Here is a 24,674-nt window from a genome sequence, read left to right on the forward strand (position 1 = left end):
GTACCAGGATCTGGTGTCCTGGTGTCTGGTGTGTTTGCTCACCAAGCCTCAGTTTCTCCAACCAGCAAATGGAACTGAGGTAAGAGGCAGAAAAATTAAAAAGAACAAATATGAAGACTCAGAAATTAAAACAACCAGGAAGTTAACATCAGAGCAGCTGGGCACAGGTGCTCACCCTGTAATCTTAGCTACTCAGGGGAGGCTGAGATTTGAGGACCATCGTTTTTCGTTGTTCTGTTTTCAGGTACTGGGGCTTGAACTAAGAGCCTAGCTGCTCTTTTACATTTAAGCGTTAGAATGCTAATTCTACCACTTGAACCACAGCTCTACTTCTGCATTTTGGTGGTTACCCATGCCGGCTTCAAACCTTGATCCTCAGATCTATCCTCCTGAGTAGCTGTGATTACAAGCATGAGCCCCCGGTGCCCAGCTTCTTCTGGTTTCTTGGTCTGTTTCCTTGTGCCTTGGGGATGTAAGAGCTTTCCTTTGGCACAATTTCTGGCAGTTGCCCAGTCCCTCTGTCTGATCCTTTGCCAGTGACTCTTGGTAGATGACTCTGGAATGTCCTATGAGCATCTGCAGGGAAGTTGTGGGATTCCCAGCATGCCACTCTTCCACCAGCCATGAGCGTCCAGTCTGACCCTTGGCATTTGGGAGGGGGAGAGGCAGATACACGGTGGGTCCTCACTAGCAGCCCACCCGCCTGTGTTGAGAATCCCAGGACGGGGAGACGGTCCTAGCAACTTCCATTGCGGTTGCCTTGGCTTGTCTAGAGGGGAAGAGACCTCTGGCAAGAAGTTACATTTCTTTCTTACTACCCCATATCTGTCCAGCTTTGTGCTTTTGCTCCTGATTAGAGCCGTGTTAATGGTAGTCAGGTTGCAACTGTGAGGTCCAAAACTGGAGGGTAAAATGGACTGGGAGCAGGAGAGTAATAAGGCCAGGCCCACAACGACATTGAGATAATATTCCCACATCGAGGGTCTCTGAAAGCCAGGTGTTTGCCACCTGGTGTTGACGTTTTTACCATGATCCAAGGTGGGAGAACTACTGACAGCTCCCTACACACCAAATCTTGCCTCAGAAGTCTCCACTGGCAATGGTCAGATGAGGCAGGTGGGTCACCAGAGCTCCCCCAGTAGTCTGTGTGCCAGGAGGGAGCTCTGGTAGAAGTCTGCCTACAAGGTCTGGGTCACCTGGTCCGTGCAGGCAGGGGGAGGGAGCCACAAGAAATAAACCACCACTACCACCACAAAGCCCTGCTCACTGTTCCTCCCAACTCTTCTCCTCCCCTCCCAATCCACCCCAACTTTCCTAGCCTGCTGCCATTCCCTCCACACCCTGGTGTGATCCTCCCACAGGGCCTTTGTACTGGCTGCTGGCTGCCTTGGTATGTTCCCTAAATGTCTCCCTGTCAAGGCTTGGCTCAGCCGACACCAGGGAAAGGCCTTCGCTGAGAACAGCAGCCCACTGCTTCACAGTTCACAGATAATTCCACTCGCCCCACATAAGTGCAGTGACAGGCACTGGGAGTCTGTGCTGAACAACTGCCTGACCTGTCTTGTGTGTACTGCATGTTGTCATATTGGGAGATCCAGCCCCACCTTCATCCCTACTTGGATTGGATCTCAGAGTAAGCCTCCCCTGCTGGGCAAGAAATTGGGTCTCTGCACCTGTTTCTGGGGCTAAGACCACCAAGCAGAGCTCAGCAGAGTTCCGAGGCCATGGCAGGTCGGGGGGTGGTGCTGTCCTGCTGGCTTCAAGTTGGCTTCTCAGCAGACACACCCTGTAGCAGCCAGCGCCTGCCACTTGCAGGGGCTTCTGGCCCCTGGGACTGTGACGCTGGGGAAGGAGCCACATATCCCCACGGCTGGGTAGCTTAATTCTCCTGTTTGTCTTTCCTTAGTGTCCCCTGTTGCAGAATGGCATAGCAGCCTGGAGCTCGCAGGCGCCAGTGATGTGGTCAGGTCTGACGATCGCAGGAGCTCTGCCCCTACCCCTGGCTGCAGCTGGAACTGGCTCAAATGTCCAGTCCCAGGCTGGTCCGCCATGTTTCTGTGGCTGTGCCCCCGCCTCTTGACATTGTCTGGAAAGGCTGTGGCGTACGGGTGAGGACAGGTACCAGGACTAGAGTTCTAAGCTGCCAGTTTTATTTGCTTAAAATAACCTGCTTTACCAGAGCAGCAAGCTGGCGGCGGTGGCAAGGCCCTGGGTCTCACCGCACCTTCCTCCTCACAGCCTCAACTAGCAGTTCTGAGTAGTGTTCCAGAAGGGCCTGCAAGTCTGAGCTGGCCAAAGGGCACAGTGTGGGTGGTGACGGAGGACCTGGGCTTGGCGCAGACTGGGCAGAAGAAGTCAAGTCAGCGCCAACCAGCCAGTCACTGGCTTCCAGCTGGCTGTGGATCCAAAGGAAGGTGGAGGCCAGCAAGGCCTGTGCTTGGCGCTGCTCAGTGCCCAGCTGGCTGCTGCAGCCTAACTGCAAGGGATGGCAAGCTGGTCAGGGGTCATCCGGGCGCAGGGAAGCCCTCTCCCCTTCTCCCAGCCTGGGGTCTCCCACTTACTGTGTGGTGAAGGTCCAGGGCTTCTTGGAAGGCAGCCTGCAGCCTGTGCAAGACGCTTGTCACGTCGTGTAGAGAGCAGGGTGCGGGGGGCAGGACGGCCTCTGGCAGCCTGAGCTTCCCCCAGTGTTCACTGCTCCCTGGGACAGGACTGGGTGCACCTGCGGCAGAGACGAAGCCATGAGCACCACATTTGACCTCCCTAGCTGCTGCGAGGCTAGAGCCGGGCTGCTCTCAATAACTGCCGTCCCCAGGGCTCCCTCTCCTGCTCCCCAAGAATTTTCTCATCATCCTTTCCCACTGCCTGAGACTCCTGCTTTTCTCTCCTTAGCACATAGCACTTTTGTTTTTTCTACTCAGGTTTGAACTTGATGCCTTGGATTCCAATTGGCTTTTTTGGATGGCAGCTGGATCATTACTTGAGCCACACCCCCATTTTGCTGGTAAATGGAAATAGTCTCTCAGATTGGTCTGCCTTGGCTAACTCAGAACTGCAATCCTTAGATCTCCGTCTCCTGCATAGCTAGGACAGGCGTGAGCCATTGGTGCCCAACTGAGAATTTGCATGGTAATTGGGACAGATGCCACACAAAATCTATAAGGATGGTTTCTGATGTATCAAAACTAATGTGTCGGGCTGGGAGTTTAGCTTAGTAGTAGAGTGCTTGCCTACCATGCACCAAGACCCAGGTTCAATTCCTAGGTACCACATGTATAGAAAAAAGCCAGAAATGGTACTGTGGCTCAAGTGGTAGAGCTCTGGCCTTGAGAAGCCCAAGGACAGTGCCCAGGCCCTGAGTTCAAGGCCCAGGACTGGCAAAATAATAATAATAATAATAATAATAATAATAATAATATGTGGCCAAGTACTGGTGGTTCACCCCTGTTATTCTAGCTACTCAGGAAGCTGAGAACTGAGGTTAAGGTTCAAAGCCAGTCCAGTCTTTGTGAGACTCTTATCTCCCATTAACTACCACAATGGCAAAAGTGGAGCTGTTGCTGAAGTGGTAGAGCACTATCCATTGGTTAAAAGGCTAAAGGGCAGCTATGCACAGTGGCTCATGCTTGTAATCCTAGCTACTAAGGAGGCTGAGATCTGAGGATCACAATTCAAAGCCAGACCCAGCACTAAAGAACCTGAGACTCTTATCTCCAATTAACCACTAGAAAACAGGAAGTGGTGCAGTGGCTCCAGGGATAGGGTGGTAGCCTTGAGCTGAAGAGCTCAGAGAGAACGCCCAGGCCCAGTGTTCAAGCCTCAAGACCCCCTCCCCCCCGGAAAAGCTAAAGGGTAGTACCCAGGCCCTGAGTTCAAGTCCCAGCCCTAATGGGGCTGGGACACACACACACAATGTCAAATCTCTACCCTATTGTTTACCACCATGTCCATTGTCCAAGGGCCTGGAACAAAAGTGCTCATTAAATATTTAAGTGAATGAATGAATAAATCCCAGTTCCTGTGGGTGGCAGAAGGGTCCAGCTTGGGACTGAGCAGCTAGGACGGGGGCTGCCCAGTGATGCTTACCAGGGCTGGGATCCGGAAGGGAGGCATTGCTACCAGGGACTTCAGGCCTAACTTCTGGAAGTGGGGGGCTGTTGGAGTGCAGGGAAGGGGAGAGGGAAGGGGGGCTTGGAAGCGGAAGAAAGGCAGAGCTGTGGCGCCTTGGGGCACTCCTGTCCATGGGACTGGGGGCTAGGGAGCTGGCTGCTGTGGCTGCTACACCAGGCCTCATGTCCATGGAGTCCTGGGACCAGACACACACGGTGGGTGGCTTCAGCCCATCACAGACACTTGACAGGGTCAGCCTCAGGCTAGCTCGGGCCTCGTGGTTGCCCCAGGAGGGCAAGGAAGGTTCTTGGTTCTCATTGCCAGAATTGGGTTCTGCTGTGGTGAGGGCTGGGAGCTCCTGGCCCAGAACATCCAGTTCTTCAGCAGAGGAGGGTCTGTGGAGTGGGCTGGCCAGCTGAGTGGTGATGGGATCCTCACTGTCCCCCAGGGAGATGTCACATGACATCCTGGCTCGGGAGCTGGTGGTAGATTCCATGGAGGAGCAGGTGGAAGGGGCAGAGACGCCTCCAGTCAGGCCTGGTTCCGGTGTAGGTGTGGAAGGCTTCCTGTCTGTGGGCAGGGTCCAAGAGGAAGGGACACAGGGTGTCAGAGCTATAAAGGAAGCAGCTGGCTCACTCTTACCCTGTCACTGAGTGGCGAGACAGGGCTCTGCCCAGGGAGGATCCACAGTGGGAAGCTCCATCCCCCCAACCCAGCTCAGCTGGGATACACGGGGCTATGCATCTGGGACTTGGGGTACTCACTCAGTGAATGCAGCAGCTCCAGGGGCTCCTCAGCCTTCCCCCCCAACAGGACCTGCAAGAACAGCTCTAAGGTGAGGACGAGACCTCTTGGTTCTCAGCCCTGGGCCCTAGGGGAGGCGACCCCAATACTCACATTGGTCCCGTCTGGGGAGGTGTAGCCAGTACCTGCTCTTGGGGGCTCTGCACGGGGCTGGCTTCCCCGGCGGCGAAGCTTGACCTCCGGAGATCTCGCCAGGTGCAGAGGCAGCAGGGGTGAGAAGGTATGGGTGAGCCTGGGGAGCGGAAGGTGGGTGAGACAGTGGCACTGCCTTCGTTTGCCCTTGGGTGCCTGAGGGACACAACCCAGCAGGGGTGGACAGCGAGGCAGGGGTGAGGTAACCAGCGTCCACCTGGATGCCTTCTGGAGGCGTGACAGGAACTGCGTGGAGATGCTCAGCCGGGGGTTGAAGAAGAAGTCCTCGGCCTCTGACACCTTCATGTCCTCCAGGGACCCTTGAAAGAGCTCTGGGGGGCAGCGTTGTAGAATCCTCAGAGTCTCCCCCACCCCGAGACAACAAGGCCTTCATAGCCAGACCCACAGCAGCAGGTAAGTCCCCAGAACTCCACACAGCAGGCACCACACACTTGATCTCAGGAGTGACGGGACCAGGGAGAGGAAAAGCAAACTGTCCTTAAGAGAAGGATGACAGGCTCATGCCTGTCATCCCAGCTACTCGGGAGGCTGACATCTGAGGATCATGTTTCAAAGCCAGTCCAGGAAGAGAAAGTCCATGAAACTCTTATTTCCATTAACTACCAAAAAAGGCTGGAAATGGTGGTGTGGCTCAAAGTGGTAGAGCACCAGCCTTGAGTGGAAAGAACACTCAGGGACAGCACCTAGATCCTGAGTTCAAGCCCAGGACCAGCAAACACTCTCTCTCCCTCCCCCCACCCTCCCTCTACACTAGACCCTGAGGTCAGCCACAGGACCAGCGATATAATCTCTCTCTCCCCCTCCCCCCTCCTTCCTTCTCTCTCTTTCTCTCTCTCTCTCCCCCCTTCTCTCTCTCCTGCCCAGACCACCTGGGCATGTGCATTGTGGTGCAGGGCCAGGCCCTACCTTCAGCAGGGGCATCGGTAAGGGTCTCAAAGTGGTGACGGAGGAACTTCTCCTGCTCCGGGGTCTGAGGCACGGAGCTGTTGGCTGTGCCTGGCCCCTCAGTCCCAGGCTGTTCTTCTGCTGTACCTAGGCATCCTGGAGAGAGGTAGGAGAGGAAGGGCGGGGAGGCAGAAGCTGTCAGCTTGGTGAGTCATGGAGGATGCCACTTGACAATGGAAAAAGCTGGATACACCTGTCACATGCCTTGTTGCTACCAGGTCAGGAAACTGAGGCTCAGAGCGAATGGGAGCCTCAGCTCCATGGTTATCTTGTACACACACACACACACACACACACACACATTTTTAATCTTTTGGTGGATCATAGGGATTGAACTCAGGGCCTGGGCACTGTTCCTGTTCTGGTTTTCTGGTGGCTAATTAGAGATAAAGAGTCCCATGGACTTTCCTGCCCAGGCTGTTTTCAAACAGCGATCCTCAGATCTCAGCCTCCAGAGTATCTAGGTAACAGGTGTGAATCACCAGTGCCAGGTCAGGTATTATGCATTGTCTCTTTTTTTAATGCTGCCACTCCTGGGTCTTGAACTCTGGGCCTGGGCGTTGTCCCTGAGCTCAAGGCTACCTTTCTATCCCTTGAACCACAGTGCCACTTCTGGTTTTCTGGTGGATTCATTGAGGATAAGAATCTCATGGACTTTCCTGCTTGGGCTGGCTTTGAACTATGATCCTCAGATCTCAGCCTTCTGAGTAGCTAGGGTTACAGGTGTGAGCCACTGTACCCGGCAACTTCCAGCTTTTTTTGTGGTTCATTGGAGGTAAGAGTTTCTTGGGAGCTGGGTGTTAGTGGCTTACTGTAATCCTAACTACTCAGGAGGCTGAGATCTGAGGATCACAATTCAAAGCCAGGAAAGCCTGTGAGTCTTATCCCCAGTGAACCACCGGAAATGGAAGTGGCTCTGTTGCTCAAGCAGTAACATACTGAAGAGTTCAGGGACAGTGCTCAGGCCAGAGTTCAAGCCCCATGACCACCACCACCAGCAACAAAAACGACTCCCATGAACATTCTTGCCCTGGCTGCCTTTGAATGGTGATCTTCACATCTCAGCCTCCTGAGTAGCTGGGATTCAGGTGTGAGCCTCTGGTCTCCATTCAATTTTGCATACGTGACCATACTGGGCTGGGTTCGCACACGACCCTGCTCGTCTGTGTCTACCTTACCTGACTCGTGGGGAACAGTCATGGTGAGCAGAAAGTCTAGGTCAGGTCGTGGAGCAGAGAAATGAGTGGCGGCAAAGGTGCAGTCTAAGTCAGTTTCCCCTGAGTCACAAGAGCGGAGCCGGGTGAGAAGCCTGCCACTCAGGGCTCTTAACGGGTAGGGTCAAAAGATGTGGTTTGCAAGGACTGGGTGAGGGTCACCATCCGTGTGCAGAAAGGGTGCCTGCCCCACTCACCGTCAGGTGGGCTCTGCTCCTTCAGGCTGATGGAGGACGCCTTGCGGAAGGCCTCAGCCTGCGGCTCTCCAGCCCCCGTGCCAGCCTCCTTCTCGTAGTACTGGCTGCAATGCCAGCGGAGCTGGGGTTATTCTGGTAAGTAACAAGCAGCCTCCTGCCCAGAATCCCTGGTTCCTCCACATCCTCCCTCCCTGCATGGCTCTCCCCACTGGACACCATGGGAACAGGCTGCAGCTGAGGCTGGGGGCCCTCTGCACATGCGCACAGGTAGCTCTTCCCGCAGGAGCCCAGGACACTCACCTGGTGGCCCCTGTGACTGTCACCTCTGTGTCCAGGGAGTAGATGAGGCGCTTGTTGACTTCAGATGACCCTCTCTGCCCCTGGCCTTCCTCCTGGGGACTCTCTGCCTAGGGGGTGAAGAGCAGAGCCACTCTTAAGGCCCACACAGGCCACTGGCTGTGACAGCAGTGGGGGGGAGCGGGAGTGCTGTTGCACAGCCCTGGCTGCGGATGGAAGGCACAGGGCTAGGCTAGGGTCTGCCGCACTGGGGTCTCTGTGGACATAATCATGAGGCAAAATGAATGATGTAACGTGTGGAGGGGTTGTGGACATGGTAGAGTACCAAGTAATGAGAGAAAGCATCAGGTAATGAATTCGAGCCCTGGTCTCGAACCAAATAATAATAACTTGAGTGGAGGGAAGGAAGGGAGAGAAAAGGGGAAAATGAATAAAAGGGTAATACTGATTTTACACTCATAACCTGACCTGTGGAATTGTAACCCTTCTGTACAACCATTTATCTTTTTAAAAATTTATTTATTTTATCCTGTCATGGGGCTTGAACTCTGGGCCTGGGTGCCATCCCTGAGCCCTTCATCTCAAGGCTAGTGCTCTACCATTTGAGCCACAGTGTCACTTCCAGTTTTCTGGTGGTAATTAAAGAGTCTCATGAACTTTTTGTGTCTGGGTTGGCTTTGAACCACATCCTGAGATCTCAGCTTCCTGAGTAGCTAGGATTACAGGTGTGAGCCATTGGCACCCAGCTGTACAACCACTTTATAATAACACTCTACCACTTGAGCCACAGCACCAGGCTGGAGTGAGACTCTGTCCCAGACCCACTGTTCTTGGCCCTAGGACCCAATCTCAACATCCACTTCCCTCCCCCACATGCCTCTCTGCTGTTCCAGGTAGCGACTGCTACCTGATAACACAAACCCAAGGCTGTTAGATCTCTTGGGCTTTTAGAAAAGACCAGACATTACTTCAAAGCATTGCTGAGGCCAAGTAAATCTTATGTATGGATAGCCAGACGAGGTAGCTCACACCTGCAACCCTAGCTACTCAGGAGGTTGAGATCTGAGGATCAAAGTTCAAAGCCAGCCAGGCACAAAAGGACCTGAGACTCTTATTCCGATTAACCTCTAGAAAACAGGTAGTAGGCCTGGCTCAAGGGTAGGGCAATGGCCTTGAGCTGAAGAGTTCAAGGATAGCGCCCAGGGCCGAGCTCAAGCACCAAGACCCACAGGAAAAAAAAAAAAATAGCTCAGGGACAGTACCCGGGTCCTGAGTTCAAGGCAGGACTGACACACCCATACAAAAATGTTCCCTCTGTGGGCTGGGAGCATGACCTAGTGAGAGTGCCTGTCTAGCATGCACAAAGTGGTGCTGAGGCTCAAGTGGTAGAGCTCTAGCCTCGGGAAAGCCCAAGGACAGTGCTCAGGCCCTGAGCTCAAGCCCAGGACTGGCAAAAAAAAAAAAAAGTTCCCTCTAAGTCTGGGATCAAGCTCTTGAATCCTTTGTGATCCACTCCCAGATTCCTTGTCTGACCTGGGAAGTTACCATGGCCCACAGCCCTATTTCAGAGTGAGAATGCTGAGGTCCCTTGTCCTGGGTGGGCCAATGGAGGGAGGGAGCAGGGGGCAAGCCAGGCTTCCTGGGTGGGACATACCTCACCCAGCAAGTCCTCCAGGTTCTGCGGTCCCACTGTGTCTGCCACCGAGTCCTCCAGATGCTCGGGCTTCATAGGCGTAAAGTAGCAATCCAGGGCCCGGGCATCCAGGATGGTCTTCAGGGGCTCCCGGTCAGCCCGCTCTGCCCAGCGGCCATGTGGCTGGTAGCTGCTGCGCTTGGTGTGGAAGGCAGGGCCATCTGTCACATCGTCGTCCCCTAGCTAGGGGGACGGGACAGTCAAGCCGTTAGCAACTCCAGTGACAGCCATGGACACTATTCAAACTTCATCTAGTCTCTCCAGAAACATCTCCAGCCTCAACCTCTCTCTTCCCCATCTCTCTCTTTTTGTGAGTTTTGGGGCTTGAACTCAGGGCCTAGACGTTATTCCTGAGCTTTTCTGCTCCAGACTAGTGCTCCACCGCTCGAACCCTAGCTTCTCTTTCAGCTTTTTGGGAATTAAATGAAGATAAGAACCTTATGGACATTCTTGCCCATGCTGCCTTTGAACCACAATCCTAAGATCTTCGCTTTCTGGGTAGCTAGGCTAATAGGCCTGGCCTGAACCTTAACAGGGCTGCTGTACCACTGCTCTTGGAGAGCAGGTATCCCTAAGTCAGGGTGCAAGTTGCAGGCTGGATTCCTCCAAAGCCCTCCCCTTCTGTAGCCTCCAGTTCTTCACACCCCAACGATTGACAACCACCAGTTGCTAGGCAGTTCCTTCCAAGTTAACATCATTCCTTTCAGCTAAACAGTGGTTGATTGATTGACTGGATTAAGTGGACTTTGAACTCAAGCCCTTCCTCTTCCTCTATTCTTTTTGCTTTTGTTCTGCCAGGTCTGGGGCTTGGACTCAGGGCCTGAGCCCTGTCCTTGGATTTTCTCAAGGCTAGAGCTCCACCACTTGAGCTACAGCACCACTTCCAGCTTTTCTATGTATGTGGTACCAAGGAATCAAACCCAGGTCTTCGTGTATGCTAGACAAGCACTCTACCTCTAGGTCAAACTCCTGGCCCATCTTTTGTTAATTTTTTAGTAGGATCTCTTTTTGTTTTTAACCTTGGACATCTGGCTAGACCATGCTTCTCCTGTCTATCTCTCCCTTGTGGATGGGATGACAGGAGCATGCCACCAGGCCTAGCTTTATTGGTTGAGATGGTGTTTTGCTAAGGTTTGTTTGCTTGGACTGGCCTCAAAAGGCCATCGGCCCAATCTCTGCCTTCTGAACAGCTAGGACACAGATGTGAGCTCCTATGCCTGGTCTTTATCATCTTGCTCCGTTTATTCCCCTCCTATCCAATCAATTGGCTCCATCTTGGAAATGCCTATAGTCTGACCAGTTTGTCCCCAGTATCTGCATTACTTACTACAACTCTGCTCTAGCAATATAGTCAGTAAGTCCTTTTCTGGTTAACTTATATTGTCAGTGACACTCTCAATTTCCTTCCTAATCTATAATCTGTCTTCCATTCAACATGATTTCACTCATTTATTCACTGTGGCTACATCTGACTCGCACACTGCCAAGTGAGCCTGTCGAAGGCTCACCGCTGTATCCCAGTGTCTACAACAGTGCTTGCATTGGGGGATAGGGACTGTGGATGAAGGGCTATCTGAGCTGACCCTGGATGATAGGGCTCCCCAAAGGAAGAAGAGGAGAGGTAGGATCCCTGGAAGACTCACCAACCGCTTCGCCCAGAGAGGCAGCTTGCCATTGGTCAGCAGGCACTGAGGACCTGGGGAGACATATGGGGGAAAGGGGACAAAACACCCAAGAGGTGCATGGGCTGCATTTTCCGAGGTGACACATGACACAGGAACCCACACATCAAAAGGAGTTCAGCCAGGCATGAGCGGCTCACGCCTGTCATCCTTGCTACTCAGGAGGCTGAGATCTGAGGATCAGGTTTCAAAACCAGCCCCGGCAGGATACTCCATGAGATTCTTATCTCCAATGAACCACCAGAAGTGGCTAGTGCAAGAGCACTAGGCTTGAGTGAAAAAACTCCGGGACAGCATCCAGGATCTGAGTTCAAGTCCCAGGACCAGCACACATACACAAAAAGGAATTCATTTATAAAGCTCTTGTATCAATGGTCACTGATCTCTTTTGCCTGAGCAACAGAGTCTGTTATCTTCTGGGGAAAACACCCGTTCTTATGTTCACCTTCCAGTGCCCCGACCCCCATATACCTCCCCTTCCCCGCTTTGGCTGGGGCTGATGGAAGCTTCTGTTCTAGGAGTGATCACAGGACTCAAGCCTGGCCAATGAGCACGATTTGCACCCAGAACTTGGTGTGTTTAAGAAATTAGCTTCCTAGGGCCGGGAGTTTGGCCTTGTGATTAAAGTGCTTGCCTAGCATGCACAAAGACCTGGGTTCGATTCCTTGGTACCACATACATACAAAAAAGCCAGAAGTGGTGCTGAGGCTCAAGTGGCAGAGCTCTAGCCTTGAGAAAATCCAAGGACAGCGCTCAGGCCCTGAGCTCAAGCCCAGGACTGGGGAAAAAAAAAAAAAAAGAAATTAGCTTCACTTCTCCTGAGCTCTATAAATCTTTCATTTTGCTTCATAAGCCTGCAAGGCATGTTTTCCCCCAGTAAAGAGAAAATCTGCCAAGAATAAAACCAACAGGAAGAAAAGCAGAACCAAAAGATGGACAAAGATAGCTTCCTTTATCTCTAGTGTGTTGGTTATTATCATTATTATTTTTTGTGTGGGGGTCATGGGGGCTTGAACTCAGCTTGGGCACTGTCCCTGAGCTCTTCAGCTCAAGGCTACCACCCTACCCTTGAGTCAAGCCCCACTTCCTGTTTCCTAGAGTTAACTGGAGATAAGAGTCTCAGGTCCTATTGTGCCAGGGCTGGTTTGAACCTTGGTCCTCAGATCTCAGCCTCCTGAGTGGCTAGGATTACAGGCGTGAGCCACCATGCCGGGGGTGTTGGTGGTTATTTTTGAAGAGGAATCTTACTTTACAGCCAGGCCAGCCTGGACTGTGATCCTCCTACTTGTTCTTCCCACCATGCTGGAGGTGACAGGCATTGGTGACCATGCCTCATAACTGGGCTTCCCTCACAGCTGGAACAAGAGTCTACTACACCAACCACTGTGTGAGACAGAGGTTCAAAAACTTTTATGCCCAGGATGGCCTTGAACTGCGATCTCCTGATCTATCCTTCCCAAATAGGAATGATTACAGGCTTCAGCTACGGCACCCAACCAAACAGCTTCCTTTTTTCATACCAACTCAGCCAAGCCTAAAGCCAATCTTCTTTTCAGTAACAACAACAAAATTCTCCACCCCGTTTAAGCCAATGAAGAGTCTGGTTATGTTACACCCAAAGAGCTGGCTGATATGATGAGCTGAAAACGGAGGTAGTAGGCAAGATCCAGCCATGATTCCCCATGCTGACACCTCAAAACCGCATGGGGTCCCTTACCTGGGCCCTCTTCTAGACCTAAATCCAAACTGTCCTTGGATGGGGTCTTCAACAGCTCTTCCAGCTCACATTCCTCCTCCGTCTCATCCTCAGTTTGCTCTCCAGGGCTGAGGGAGTGGATCTCACTGGGCATGGATGTGTAGGTCTCCTGCCTAGCTCTGAGATGGGCGACAGAAAGGAACTACAGTTGAACAGGGTGTGGTGAGAGACTAGACCAGAGCCAGGCCCTGTGCCAAGCTCCAGGGGGACATTCCTCTCACTACTTACTACATACGGTAACGGGTAAAGGCTAACAGTAAGGCATTCTTCAAGGACACAGTGATGGGACGGGGGGCAGGGTGGACAGGGAGGCGGAGTCCTGGGCTGTCAAGTTCCCCTCAGGTGGAGGAAAAAAGCCTTTGGCTCTTTGGGACTATGGGAGATTGAGACGCGTGGAGTGAGATGGCCTGGGCGCTGGTCATAGCATGACAGTGAGTCACTGGGACTTGGCAAATTCTGCTAGCCTAGCCCAGCAGGAGGTGCACGAGGTACCCTGGGGGAGGGATGGTGGCTGCAGGACCTTGGGTGGTCACCCCACTGCCGGTCCTTTGGCTGCTGCTGCCGCCGCCGGCGCTGCTCCTGGTGGTCGATCTCTAGCAGGTGCTGCTTCATGCAGGACGTGATCTCTGGGCCCAGGTGCCAGATGAATACACAGCTGCGGAGGCCATGAGGAGAGGAAATGCACGAGTCACCGCCATGTCCAAGTCTAGGACTATCTGGGCTGCCACGGCCAAGACCCTCGCTTTAGACCCTCCAAGGAGCTGAATGCAAGGGCTCGGGGCTTAGGTCCACCTACTGGACGATGGGCCAGGCAGCACAGAGCCTGCTCTGGGGCCTTGAGACTTGAGGAAGGAGCTTTGAGTGAAGAGCATGGGAAATCCAGGGAAAGGGCAAAGCATCCAGCAAAGGCTACAGAATTTACATGATGCCAGGCGCCAGTGGCTCCTGCTTGGCATCCTAGCTACTAGGGAGACTGGGATTTAAGGACTTTATTTCAAAGCCAGCCAGGATAGGAAAGTCCATGAATTACCAATGAATGACTCCAATGTTACCAGGAAACCAGAAGTGGAGCTATGGCTCAAATTGGTAGAGGGTTAGCCTTGAACAAAATTGCTTAGGGACAGGGTCCAGGCCCAGATTTCAAGCGCCACAACCGACAAAAAAAGAAAAAAAAAAGAATTTTATATGAGTCATGGAGTGTGCTGGCGGCTCACACGTATAATCCTAACAACTCAGGAGGCTGAGATCCATGGATTATGGTCCAAAGCCAGTCTACGAGACTCTTAACTCCAATAAAGTATCTCCCCAAAAAGCTAGAAGTGGAGGTAAGGTCCAAATGGTAGAAGGCTAGCCTTGAGAAAAAAAAAAAAACCTCAGGGACAGTGCCCAGGTCCTGAGTTCAAGCCCTGGACTGACACCAAAATAAAAGCAAATTATGTAAGTCATCTTTCTCAAAGCTCACGAAGCTCATTCTAGTTGCCACAAAGTGCGATCTCTTTTTCCATTATGTAAGGCGAAGTAAAGCTCCAAGAAGGGCAATGACCTTCTCTGCTCAAGGTCATAAGAAAATAAGCATCAGGTGAGCATGGAACTCAGGTGCCACCTGGGCAAAGTGAATGTGAGCTGGGAAATGCATTCTATACAAGCAGGCTGGGAGTACAGTGCACTGAACCAATGTCCACAGAGAAGCCCAGCCAGGACCCCCACCCCGTCCCACCTGTCTCCAGACACGGTGATCAAGTGACGACAGTCATAGGTGAACTTCATGCCCGTGATGATTTCTGCAAGCAAAGCAGAGAAGCCTGTCTTGCCTCTGAGTCAGAGACGCTGCTCACCAGGGAGGTGACTGGGCCTGGCAGCCAGGCACACCTACCTGAATGGCCAAACATCTTGGCAACACACTCGCCCGAGTAGAAGTCTATTACAGAGATGCTCTTGTCAGAGCAGCTTGTGGCCAGGAAGGTGCCAGAAGGATCCACCTGGACCTAAGGAAGAGAAAGCACATACCACTCAGGCTGCCTGTGCCACCCTACTTCCAAGGCTTGGGCCAAACAGCCCTGCCCCACTGACTAACAGCCCCACCTCCCCCTTTTTTTTTTTTGCCAGTCCTGGGCTTGAGCTCAGGGCCTGAGCACTGTCCTGGGACTTTCTCAAGGCTAGAGCTCTACCACTTGAGCCTCAGCACCACTTCTGGCTTTTTTCTATGTATGTGGTACCAAGGAATCGAACCCAGGTCTTCGTGCATGCTAGCCAATACTCTACCACTAGGCCAAACTCCTGGTCCCACCGCCTCCCTTTTTTATTCTGGTCCTGCACTTGAACTCAGGGGCTAGGTGCTGTTCTATAGCTTTTTTGCTTAATGCTAGCCCTCTACCACTTGAGCCACAGCTCTAATTCTGGCTTTTAGGGAGTAGTTTATTGGAGATCAGCCTCATAAGACTTTTCTGCTCAGGCTGGCTTTGAACCTCAATCCTCACATCTTAGCCTCCTCAATACCTTGGATCATAGACATGAGCCACCAGCACCCTGCACAACTCCTTTTATGATGGATATTTGGCAATGGTAATGGTCCCAGGCTCCTTTATCTCTCTGCCTCCCTCCCTCTCTCTCTCTCTCTCTCTCTCACACACACACACACACACACACACACACACACACACACACACACACACACTTACTAGCAGCCCATGAATTTCAGCTTCCATTCTTCTTTCTTTTTTTTTTTTTTTTGCCCATCCTGGGCTTGAGCTCAGGGCCTGAGCACTGTCCTTGGGCTTTCTCAAGGCTAGAGCTCTACCACTTGAGCCTCAGCACCATTTCCAGCTTTTTTCTATTTATGTGGTACCGAGGAATTGAACCCGGGTCTTCATGCATGCTAGGAAGCACTCTACCACTAGGCCAAACTCCCGGCCCTCCCATTCTTTCTTTTTGCCAATCCTGGGCCTTGAACTCAGGGCCTGGGCACTATCCTTGGGCATTCCTCAAGGCTAGAGCTCTACCACTTGAGCCTCAGCACCACTTCCAGCTTTTTCTGTGTATGTGGTACTGAGGAATCGAACCCTGGTCTTCATGGATGCTAGACAAGCATTCTACCACTAGGCCAAACCCCCGGCCCTTAGAAATTTACAATCAGCACCCTAGCCCAGGCCAAATATATACAAACTTAATCTCCACAGAACCCCCCCAGAACAGAAGCTGGGGAGGAGTGAAGATGGGGCCTACCCAAGGGCACACAGCCTAAGGTCCAGCTAGTGCCTCAACTCAGAACAACTCTCCTGGGCCAGAAGCTCTGAGAAGTCCTGGCCTCTTCCTGTGTCTGCTGGGGGAGGTTAGAGAGGCGGCCAGGCTTCTCTGTGCTTGCCCCACACCTGGTGCCATGGAACCGGAGGTCAGGTCTGAGCAGGAGCAGGCTGGCAAGGGTGTGGACTTGAGGGTCCTGTATGGGGGTGTCTATATGGGCCCCACCCACCTTCAGCAGGGATCCTTCATCACCCTGGGAACCCTTGTAGCATTTCTTCTGCTTGCCATTCACCGTGTTGTAGACCCTGCGAGAAGTGGGGGGTAGAGTGTAGAAGGCATATAGAGGGTCCCCCACCCTGCCCTGCTCCCCTGGCTCCTGTCAGCCCTTTTGGTCAGACACAAAGCTTGAACTCTGGGCCTGGACACTGTCCCTGAGCTCTTTTGCTCAAGGCTAATGCTCTAACACTTTGAGCCACAGTGCCACTATCCAGTTTTCTGGTGGTTCACTGGAGATAAGAGTCTTACAGAGCTGGGTGTGGGTGGCTCACGCCTATAACCCTAGCTACTCAGGGGGCTGAGATCTGAGGATCAAGGTTCAAAGCCAGCCCAGGCAGGAAAATCTGTGAGACTCATCTCCAATGAACCACCAGAAAACTGGAAGTGGCACTGTGGTTCAAGAGGTAGAGCGCTAGCCTTGAGGTGACGAGCTCATGGATAGTGCCCAGGTCCAGAGTTCAAGCCCCGTGACCAACAACAAAAAAAGAGTCTCATGGATTTTCCTTCCAGGGCTGGCTTTGAACTGTGATCCTCAGAGCTCAGCCTCCTGAGTAGCTAACATTACAGGAGTGAGCCGCCAGCGCCTAGCTGGCTCTGTCATCTTCTTTCCCCTTCTCTTCTCCTCATCGTTTCCTGAACAGAAGCTGAGGTTGTAGAGGTGATGCATTGAGGCCTCCTCTGATTTACTGCTCGCCTTCCCTCGCTCCCCAGTAAGCTTAGTGCTGAGGTCCCTCCTCTACGAAGTGAGTGATCCCAGGCAGGGTCAGAGTCACCCCAGGGTCACCTCAACCGCTGGAACCCCCTCTTCCCCTCCCTGCCCACTGTGTTGTCACTGCCTGGTGAGGTGGTATTGCCCCCTCTTCTGCACTGAACATTACAAAGGAGGGCTCGGGCTGCGCCTGCCACACTATGGTGACCCCAGCACTCTAGAGTCCAGACAGGCCCTGAGGACAGATGGCGGGTGGAGTCTTCGAGCTCCCACACAGGCTCCCTGGAGAGCCAGGAGTCCTCTATGACTTGGTGGCTAAGTCTTGGGAAGCCCAGCTTCTATGAAGCAACCCCTGGATTCCTCTTCCCCCGGGAGCCCTGGAACCTTGCGTCCTTGGCACCCCTGAATCCCTCCTTTTCCAGCACCTCCTGGATCCCTCTACCCGAGCTTCTCAGGGACTACACAGTGGAGGAAAGCAGAGGGCTAGGAGAAGGCCAGCCTTCCAGGAGGCCTGTCTGCAAACCAGCCGGGCCAGGTGAATGAAGCAGGTGGCGCAGCCCCTCACCTCACATTGCGGTCCTGGCAGGCCACGGCCACGTACTTCTGTGTGATGTCAATGTCCATGTCGTACAAAGTGGTTTTCTCTGCTACGTGGTGGGTACGGATAAAATGCAGTCCATCGGAGGCCTGGCAGGGCAGGGGAGGAAGACCTTCAGAGAGCACCCCAGCAAGCCGAGACCCCGCTCGGCTCTCAAGGAGGCTGCATCTTACCCGCTGGGCGCTGCGGAAGTAGATGCTCTTGTCGGCCCCACAGCTGATCATCTGGATGTCCCGCGTGCCTGTGGGAAAGGGCTGTGGGTCAGCCAGGGCCACCTGTCAACTTCACCAGGATCAGAAAGGCTTTCTGGAGGAGGCAAGATGGGAGGGCCTGGGGAATGGGGTCAGGAGCTATGTGGGAGGGACACAAATGGAGTTGTGGAAGAGGCACGTCTGTAGAACAAGCCCATACAGGGGCGGGGAGTTTGGCCTAGTGGTTAAAGTGCTTGCCTAGCATGCATGAAGACCCGGGTTCTATTCCTCAGTACCACATACATAGATAAAAGCCAGAAGTGGTGCTGAGGCTCAAGTGGTAGAGCTCTAGCCTTGAGAAAGTCCAAGGACAGTGCTCAGGCCCTGAGCTCAAGCCCAGGACAGGCAAAAAAAAAAAAAAAAGAACAAGCCCATACAAGGAAACATGGGCCTGGGACACGGATGGGACACAGAAGGGGTAGGATCTTCAATGTGGAGCTCAGGATTGAGCGGCTTGAACAGCAGAAGGGAGGTGAGACTAACAAGGATAAGCAAGGACCATCCAGAACCATCAGGATAGCTGGTGGCTCACACTTATAATCCTATCTACTTAAGAGGCTGAGATCTGAGGATTACATGTCAAACAAAGCCAGTCTGGGAAGAAAGTATGTGAGAGACTCTTATCTTTGATAAACTCTTATCTTTGATAAACAATCAAAATGGAGCTATGACTCAAATGATACAGAGTACTAGCTTTTTTTTTTGGTCATGGGGCTTAAACTCTGGGCCTTGTCCCTGAGCTCTTCAGCTCAAGGCTACCACCCTACCACCACCTACCCTTGAGCCACAGCGCCACTTCCGGTTTTCTCATGGTTAATTGCAGATAGGGTCTCATGGGCTTTCATGCCAAGCTGGCTTTGAACCACAATCCTCAGATCTCAGCCTCCTGAGTAGCTAGGTTTATAGACATGAGTCACAAGCACCCAGGTAGTCCCCCCCTTTTTTCTGGCCAGTCCTTGGGCTTTCTCAAGGATAGCACTCTACTACCTGAGCCACAGCACCATTTCCAGCTTGCCTAGTGGTAGAGTACTTGCCTAGCATGCACGAAGACTAGGTTTGATTCCTCAGTAACACATATACAAAAAATAGAAGTGGTGCTATGGCTCAAATGGTAGAGCACTAGTCTTGAGAAAACCCAGGGACAGTGCTCAGACCCTAAGTTCAAGCCCCAGGACTGGGGGGAAAAAAAAGGCTGGAGTTTATCCTAGTGGTAGAGTGCTTGCTTAGCATGCACAATGACCAGGGTTTGATTCCTCAGTACCATATACATAGAAAAAAGCCAAAAGTGGTGCTATGGCTCAAGTGGTAGTGCACTAGCCTTGAGAAAAAAAATTTAAAAAGGTAAGGAATCACGCTGGTGGTTCATATCTGTAATCTCTAATCCTAGCTACTCAGAGGCTAAAATCTGAGGATCACAGTTCAAAGCCAGCCTGGGTAGAAAAGTCCCCAAGAAACCCTTATCTCCCATTAATCACTCAAAAACTAGAAATGGAGCTGTGGCTTAAAGTGAAAGAGTGCTAGCCTTGAACAGAAGAGGCCAGAGACAGTGCCCAGGCCCCAAGTTCAAGACCCATAACCACACACACACACAAAAAAGAGAGATAAGGGAGTTCAAGCCCTAGTACCAGCACAAATATAAATACTATACTATACACACACTATTAGATGTGTCCATGTGCCAGTAGTGATGCTTGAATTCTGGACCTGGCCCTCTCTCACAGCTGATGTTCTACCATTTGAATCACAGCTCCACTTGTGGCTTTTTTTTTTTTTTTTTTTGAGATTAGAGTCCTAGATTTGCTGAGCACGTGGCTCACACCTGTTACCCTAGCTACTCGGGAGGCTGAGATCTGAGGATCACAGTTCAAAGCCAGCCTGGGCACAAAAGACCCTGAGACTCTTATCTCCAATTAATCTCTAGAAAATGGGAAGTGGGGCTTGGCTCAAGGGTAGGTTGGTAGTCTTGAGCTGAAGAACTTAGGGATAGTGCCCAGGCCTAGGGGTAGGGTGGTAGCCTTGAGCTGAAGAGCTCAGGGACAGCGCCCAGGCCAAGCTCAAGCCCCCAGACTCCCCCACAAAAAGTCTCAGATTTATCTGTTTGAACTGGTTTGAAACCTTGAGTCTCAGATCCCAGCCCCCTGAGTACCAAGATTCTAAGTGTGAGCCTCCAGTGCCCAGCTCCTGTTCACTTTGTAAGTAAAATCTATGGCCATTAATTTTCATAAACAAAACACTAAAACATCCAGTCTTTGGATCCAGCTGAGCCTGGATGCCAAGCTTAGCTGTACCTTCCGGTTAAGGGTCAGGGGATTTGGAATGTTCCGCTCTTCGTTACTTTTGATGCTGCTCTTGGGGCTTAAATGCAGGGCCTGAGTGCCATCCTTGAACTTTACTTGCTCAAGGCTAGCACTCTACCACTGAGTCTCAGCTCTACTGGTAGCTTTTTTCTGGTTAAGTGGAGATAGGGAGTTTCATGGACTTTTCTCCTGGGGCTGGCTTTGAATTGTGATCCTTGAGTAGCTGAGATTATTGGTGTATGGTGGGTGGCTTCGTGCAATTTCTTACAAGCAGAGAGACCCATCTATAAAGGCACAGGGGTGGGAAAGAAGGCACTCACCAGCAAACTTGATGGCTGTGATGGAGGAGGAGTGGTCGTCCAGGGTCTGCTCCAGGTTGTAGTTCTTCTCCACATTCAGCACATGGATCAACCGGTCCCGACTAGCTGAGGCCAGCAAGGTTAGTCCTGTGAGTGGAGAAAAGCAACCTGCCTCCGAATGGAGCCTCCGAATGGAGTCTCAGAACGGCAGCACGACTGCACTGTCTATTCCTGCAAAAGGAGGCCTTCACTTCCGAGCTGGGCCAAAGGAAAGTCATCAACATAACTGGCTTATGCTGTGCACAAAGCCAAAGCCAAATCAAAAGTGTAGAAATGGTCAGAAAAAGCAGGGGGAGGGGGAGGGAGAGGGGAGCCAAGAGAGTTCAATTATGAACTTGCATTAGAAAAACATGGTGCTTTAAGGGACCATATTGGGACAATTGGCAAAGTTTAATTAAGGATCATGGGACAGAGGCAACCCAATTAAGGGTGTGTGTGTGTGTGTGTGTGTGTGTGTGTGTGTGTGTGTACGCGCATACCAAGCCTGAGGCTTCAGCTCAAGACCTGGATGGTGTCCCTGGGTTTTTATGTTCAAGGCTAGCATACTACCACTTGAGTCACAGCTCCACTTCTGGTTTCCTGGTGGTAAATTGGAGACAGAGTTTCATGGATGCTGGGTACTAGTGGCTCAAGTCTGCAATCCTAGCTACTCAAGAGGCTGAGATCTGAGGATCGTGGTTCAAAACCAGCCCAGACAGTAAAGTCTGTGAGACTCATTTCCAATTAATCACAGAAAAAGCCAGAAGTGGGGCCATAGCTCAAGTGGTAGAGTGCTAGCCTTGATAAAAAGGAGATTAGAGACAGTGCCAAGGCTCAGAGTTCAAGACTCAGGACTGGGGTGGAAAAACAGAGAGAGAATCTCCTAGACTTTCCTGTGTGAGCTGCCTTTGAACCGCAATCCTCAGATCTCAGTCTCCCAAGTGGCTATGATTACAAGTGTGAGCCACCAGCGCCGTGCTCTGAGGTGTGACTCAACTGACAGTGAGTCCCCAGCATCTTTTTCAGAAAGGCCAGAGGCTGGGTGAAGAGTAGGCACATGTTGATTTATAATATTATTGCAATTACTCTGACAGCATCAAATTTGGGCAAATTATTGCTTAACACTCAGACTTCCCCAGGAAAGGCTGAGCTCATTCGGCTTCTGTCTCCTCTGACATCACTCTCTCCTCAGCATGGCCTTGTGGGGGAGGGGCCGCATGAGCTCCTGAGCAAGGCCCCACCTGCAGGTGTCTTGTTTGTGGGGTTCCAGCCAGCTCAGGACCCCTAGATGGTATTCTCTAGTCCACCCAGTTGCCCAGGCTTACCTGTCTCAGGCTTGGAGTACTCCAGACACAGCACCTCAGCGTCGTGGGCCTCCACCTTGATCAGCTCATCCATGAAATGCAGCTCATGGATCCTGGGAAACAGACCTTGCCCGCTGTACCCTGCCCACTCTCCCTCCCCTGCGTCCACCGCCCAGGTACCCAGCTCAAAAAGGCTAGAATAGCTGGGCATGGTGGCTCACGCCTGTCATCCTAGCTACTCAGGAGGCTGAGTTCTGAGGATCATGTTCAAGGAAAGTCCATGAGACTCTAATCTTCAGTGAACCACCAAAAAGCCAGAAGTAAAGCGATGGCTCAAGTGGTGGAGCGCTAGTCTTAAGCACAAAAGCTCAGGGACAGCTCCTAGGCTCTGAGCTCAAGAGCCAGGGCTGCAATCAAAAAAGAAAAAAAAAGCCAAAACTAAACTAAGGACCCTCATCTGAGCTGTCCTCTCCAGGAGCCCCAGAGCTAGAAAATGCACACTTGCCTCAGATTTCCACTTCTGTCACCTGAAGCCAAGTGCTGGCCGTCGGGGCTGACCTGCATGACCCGCACACCGGCTTTGACGTCCACAGGCGTCCCGTTCTCGCTGCCCCGGTCTGGGAAGTGAGAGGTGTCCTGCAGGTGCTGAGTGTCGTTCTCCACATACACCACCTTCAGCAGCGTCTGCAGGAAGGAGACAGGGCCACTGCCACAAGGTGCACACGAGCCCCACTGTGGGCCCCCCCTGCCCCAGCAGCCAGACGTCTCTCCTCATCAGTGACACAACTCCCAATTTTGAAATGGAAACTTCACCACTCAGAATAATTACCTGAGAGCATGATGGGGTTATGGGAGTAAACTCTGGGCAAGGAGATGTAACCCAAATAAGAACCCTTCTGCTGCCTTACTTCCGTCTTGCTGCTAGAACATCTAATGCAATGACTGGCACTTCAGCAACGGTATTAGATCATGAGGATGAGAGCCATTCCCTCAAATGACAGGATAGAGAGACAGAAGGCCTTTGGTCCTTCAAGGGCTGCCTACAGAGCTGCCAAAATAGCCTGAACCTGGTTTCCTCCAGACTCCTTTTATGAGTCAGAAACTCAAAACTTTTTTTTTTTTTGCCAGTCCTGGGCTGGAGCTCAGGGCCTGAGCACTGTCCTTGGGTTTTCTCAAGGCTAGAGCTCTACCACTTGAGCCTCAGCACCACTTCCGGCTTTTTTCTATGTATGTGGTACCGAGGAATCGAACCCGGGTCTTCATGCATGCTAGGCAAGCACTTTAACCACTAGGCCAAACTCCCGGCCCCAGAAACTCAAAACTTTTACAAGGATTTTTGAATTGTGTTTTAATTGTGTACAGACAACCATACACGCCTGTTACAGGGGCAGAAGAGAGGATAGCATCAGCAGCTTGGGGAAGGAGGGCGGGGCATACTCACTACATGTGTCCTGCACTAAGGGTTTTTGGTGCTGGCCACACTGAGCAGGAGATGAGTGAAAATCTGAAAGTCAGGTTTCCTACTGGCCAAGCTCTTTCCCCACTCAGGGCATTCCCTGGTTGTGGACTCTCCCTCCTCGCTCTTCTCCTCCTCCACACCTCCATACTGCAGCTCCACTGCTCCTTCACAGGAAGCTTTCCTGTTGTCCCGAACAAGATGCTCCGATGCTGTTATTAGCCTTATGGAATTTCATCAGCATTTTGCCTTTTTGGGTCTTGAACTCTGGGCCTGGGCACAGTCCCTGAGCTTTTTTGCTCAAGGTTAGCACTTTACCATTTCAGCCACAACTCTATTTCTCTCTTTTTGGTTGTTCCTTGGAGATAAGAAGTCTCATGGAAGGGCCCAGAGTGTGGCCTAGTGGTAAAGTGCTTACCTAGCATGTACAAAGCCCTGGGTTCAATTCCTCAGTACCACATTCACAGAAAAAGCCGGAAGTGGTGCTGTGGCTCAAGTAGTAGAGTGCTAGCCTTGAGAAAACTCAAGGCTAAATACACACACACACACACACACACACACACATATATATGGAGAGAGAGAGAGAGAGAGAGAGAGAGAGAGAGAGAGAGAGAGAGAGAGAGAGAGAGAGAGAGAGAGAGTGTGTCTCATGGACTTTCCCAGGGAAGACCAACATCCAGGTTGCAGCAGATTCCTGTCTGCCTCTATGTCCTGGCTTAAAGGAAATCTGAGGGTCGCCATGACGCCACTCACGTTGCTGAAGATATTCCTCTGCCATTGAGAGCTGGAGCCACTGCTGCTCATGTTCCAGAAGCGGATGGTGTTGTCAGAGGAACAAGTCAGAAAAGACCCAGATGGCAGACAAGCCCGCTGATCTTCAAATTCAGGATATACCTACAGTTCCAGAGAACACGGCCAGGGGTCACTCCCTCCCTCCCCCCCTCTCCTCACCCCCTTCCCCAGCCTCTGCCATGTGATGGCATGGCTATGCTACACAGCTATATTTTGGTGAAACAAAGAAAGCTGAGGGCTCATAGGCATGGTGTAAGACTTCCTATGTTAAAAATAAGAGGAATAGGGGCCGGGAGTTTGGCCTAGTGGTTAAAGTGCTTGCCTAGCATGCATGAAGACCCGGGTTCGATTCCTCGGTACCACATACATAGAAAAAAGCCGGAAGTGGTGCTGAGGCTCAAGTGGTACAGTGCTAGCCTTGAGAAAATCCAAGGACAGTGCTCAAGCCCTGAGCCCAAGCCCAGGACTGGCAAAAAAAAAAAAAAAATAAGAGGAATAGTCTGTCATCCTAGGTACGCAGTAGGCTGAGATCTGAGAATCACAATTCAAAGCCAGCTGAGGCAGG

The 24,674-nt window shown here is 51.9% G+C and overlaps 1 protein-coding gene across 1 annotated transcript in view; it reads right to left on the reverse strand.

Annotated features, from left to right (window-relative positions):
• Positions 1-2,133: 2,133 nt before the first annotated feature.
• Wdr62 (WD repeat domain 62) overlaps positions 2,134-24,674 on the reverse strand; it is a 32,398-nt gene continuing 9,857 nt past the window's right edge. The window contains exons 10-32 of the mRNA XM_090322732.1: positions 24,071-24,211; positions 22,367-22,545; positions 21,883-21,974; positions 20,540-20,665; positions 17,845-17,912; positions 17,639-17,760; positions 16,318-16,393; positions 14,722-14,833; positions 14,566-14,629; positions 13,369-13,503; positions 12,810-12,967; positions 11,054-11,106; positions 9,372-9,593; positions 7,721-7,827; positions 7,421-7,524; positions 7,188-7,286; positions 5,971-6,105; positions 5,261-5,375; positions 5,005-5,143; positions 4,872-4,923; positions 4,084-4,734; positions 2,562-2,719; positions 2,134-2,476 (exon numbers count right to left, since the gene is read on the reverse strand). Coding sequence (XP_090178858.1) covers positions 2,216-2,476; positions 2,562-2,719; positions 4,084-4,734; positions 4,872-4,923; positions 5,005-5,143; positions 5,261-5,375; positions 5,971-6,105; positions 7,188-7,286; positions 7,421-7,524; positions 7,721-7,827; positions 9,372-9,593; positions 11,054-11,106; positions 12,810-12,967; positions 13,369-13,503; positions 14,566-14,629; positions 14,722-14,833; positions 16,318-16,393; positions 17,639-17,760; positions 17,845-17,912; positions 20,540-20,665; positions 21,883-21,974; positions 22,367-22,545; positions 24,071-24,211 — 3,369 coding nt within the window. The 3' untranslated portion in view covers positions 2,134-2,215. The remainder of the gene's footprint in view (positions 2,477-2,561; positions 2,720-4,083; positions 4,735-4,871; positions 4,924-5,004; positions 5,144-5,260; positions 5,376-5,970; positions 6,106-7,187; positions 7,287-7,420; positions 7,525-7,720; positions 7,828-9,371; positions 9,594-11,053; positions 11,107-12,809; positions 12,968-13,368; positions 13,504-14,565; positions 14,630-14,721; positions 14,834-16,317; positions 16,394-17,638; positions 17,761-17,844; positions 17,913-20,539; positions 20,666-21,882; positions 21,975-22,366; positions 22,546-24,070; positions 24,212-24,674) is intronic.

Source organism: Megascapheus bottae, chromosome 31 (genome assembly GCF_031878675.1).
Source record: "Megascapheus bottae isolate mThoBot1 chromosome 31, mThoBot2.hap1, whole genome shotgun sequence".
NCBI lineage: Eukaryota > Metazoa > Chordata > Mammalia > Rodentia > Geomyidae > Megascapheus > Megascapheus bottae.